The sequence below is a fragment of the Galeopterus variegatus genome, unplaced genomic scaffold (assembly GCF_000696425.1).
Source record: "Galeopterus variegatus unplaced genomic scaffold, G_variegatus-3.0.2 Scaffold10396, whole genome shotgun sequence".
NCBI classification, from domain to species: Eukaryota; Metazoa; Chordata; class Mammalia; order Dermoptera; family Cynocephalidae; genus Galeopterus; species Galeopterus variegatus.
The window spans coordinates 28,050-30,311 of NW_007736507.1; the positions used below are offsets into that span (position 1 = coordinate 28,050).

A 2,262-nucleotide genomic window follows, 5' to 3' on the forward strand; every position below is an offset into this window, starting at 1 on the left:
CGCCACCGCCTGAGTCGCCCTCACGGGACCGGGCTGTATGATTAGGCCACAATCTTTCATGAGTAAACATATTCTCTTCTGTGGTGGTCTTGGTCACGCATTTATGGAGTTTCTGAAGGGCCCGGGAGATTACTGCCGGGCTCAGCACGATCTTTATGAGGACAAGTGAACTGTAGAAAGCCATCACTCCTCCACCAAGCAGCCCCCACAAGAGCGGGCGACCTGGGCACAGAAGTGTTGAATTGAAATCATCAGAGCATTTCACAACGTTCTGACCTGACTGGGGTAAACCTCCGCGCACTTCCTCTCCATTGACTGACTTCATTTTAGCGAATCGAAGAACTGCTGCTGCTTGTTGGAAGGTTCATTTCATTTCCTGTCACTCCCAACTTCGTATTCAAAGCACTGAGAAATTCAAGTGGAGAATGTTGGTGTAGACTTGTTTCTTGACATCATTTCTGTATGCAAAGTTTTAAAATTTTTTCGTAACCCTGTTGAGGGTTTTTTAAAAACCAAATTACCATGGCTCCAATGAATTGCCCAGCTCCTGTGGAAATCACATACAGGAACATGAGATTTCTTATTACACACAACCCAACCAGTGCAACCTTAAACACATTTATAGAAGAACTTAAGAAATACGGAGTTACCACAATAGTAAGGGTATGTGAAGCAACTTATGATACTGCTCTTGTGGAGAAAGAGGGCATCCAGGTTGTGGATTGGCCTTTTGATGATGGTTCCTCACCGTCCAACCAGATTGTTGATGACTGGTTAAGTCTTGTAAACATTAAATTTCGTGAAGAACCTGGTTGTTGCATTGCTGTTCACTGTGTTGCAGGTCTTGGGAGAACTCCAGTGCTCGTTGCCTTAGCATTAATTGAAAGTGGAATGAAAAATGAAGATGCAGTACAGTTTATAAGACAAAAGCGGCGCGGAGCTTTTAACAGCAAGCAACTTTTGTATTTAGAGAAATATCATTCTAAAATGCGGCTGTGCTTCAAGGACTCCAGTGGTCACAGAAAAAACTGTTGCATTCAATAAAACTTGGCTGCCTTTGGTATTGCCTTGCAAGTGGAACGTGAGACAGGACCTAATTTATCGTACATATTAGCCAACAATAGGCTTAGTGAATAAGTCTAATGAATTTCTATAGGAGTATCGGAAAGCCACAAGCTTGACAAAATTGCAGTCTCTATGTTTGGCTTAATGCTTTTCCCATACCAGAAATAACATATAAGAAATTTTGAGAGATTAGGTGCCAAGACGCCCAGCATAATACTTGTATATATTTTAGTATCATACAGAATTAAAATCCCAAGAAATATGATCAGCACTCTAGACATTATGTGGTGTGTAAGTCATTTCAAACATTGCAAAATAGAACCTCTGTAGTTATTTGCCTGCTCCTTTATAGTTACTACCCCACATGTGTATCAGTTCATAACAGGTTTGTGCAGCAATTGATTTTGTTGGATTTTTACCAGTTCTTATGGTGATTAATGTCTTTCTGTAAATCTCATTTTGTGCTCATTTTTTGAAAAATCAACCTCTGGTTGAAAGTTCATGCGAAATCCACATCCTACAGAAGCATGTGTGTTTAATGTACTCAGACAAAATAGCTTTACAGTTAGTGTTTACACTTGGGGTGCAACTTAAAGGGGAGGGCCTGAAGACAGAGGAGGCTATGAAGTACTTCTAGTAAAATGTTGCCTTTATCTTGTGCAGGACCTGTAGAATAGTCCCTTTAATTTAGTAGACATTTTAAAAGGTAAAGATGCTTTGTCTTTGTAGCTAAAACAATTCTTAATTATAAAATTTCTGAAAATCTTGTAATTCTTCCCCATACCTATTGGAAGTTGCTTATTAACTATTATTTTTGTTTGAAATATTTTAATTTTTTCCTTATCTTCCAAATCAAAAAAGGAGTGGGTTTCTACTAATGAAGTGATCATATATTTAATATCTTATATGCTTTTTGAACTATGTAACTTAATATTTGGATACTTGATAACTAGTTTTATTATGTAATTGATAAAATGGTGATATGCATTAATGTTAGTACAGCCATATAGTCATACTGTCTGGAAATATATGATTATAGTACTGTGGGAGAAATAAACTTTCAGTGCTCACCATCCACTAGCTAGTGCAAGAGCTTAAACAGCTGAATAATGAATTGCAAGAGAGGGATAGAGGTTTCTAAGATGGGCTAGTGGTGTTAATACCAGTAAAAGTAGAAACGAATAAACTACAAGAGAT

The 2,262-nt window shown here is 38.1% G+C and overlaps 1 protein-coding gene across 3 annotated transcripts; it reads left to right on the forward strand.

Annotated features, from left to right (window-relative positions):
- The first annotated feature begins 522 nt into the window (after positions 1 to 522).
- On the forward strand, positions 523 to 1,044 carry LOC103609978 (protein tyrosine phosphatase type IVA 1-like). Of its 3 annotated transcripts, none has more exons than XM_008594229.1 (2): positions 523 to 858; positions 916 to 1,044. In XM_008594229.1, the coding sequence occupies exons 1-2, from the start codon at positions 523 to 525 to the stop codon at positions 1,042 to 1,044; spliced, it is 465 nt and encodes a 154-aa protein (XP_008592451.1). The 3 variants fall into 3 exon arrangements, with proteins under 3 accessions (XP_008592451.1, XP_008592450.1, XP_008592452.1); XM_008594230.1 differs by having other exon boundaries at positions 532 to 645; positions 715 to 1,044; XM_008594228.1 differs by having other exon boundaries at positions 523 to 1,044.
- Positions 1,045 to 2,262: the final 1,218 nt, after the last annotated feature.

Excerpts from the sequence above, each read along its gene's own strand:
- LOC103609978 (XM_008594228.1), top strand. The coding sequence starts at position 523 with ATGGCTCCAATGAATTGCCCAGCTCCTGTGGAAATCACATACAGGAAC.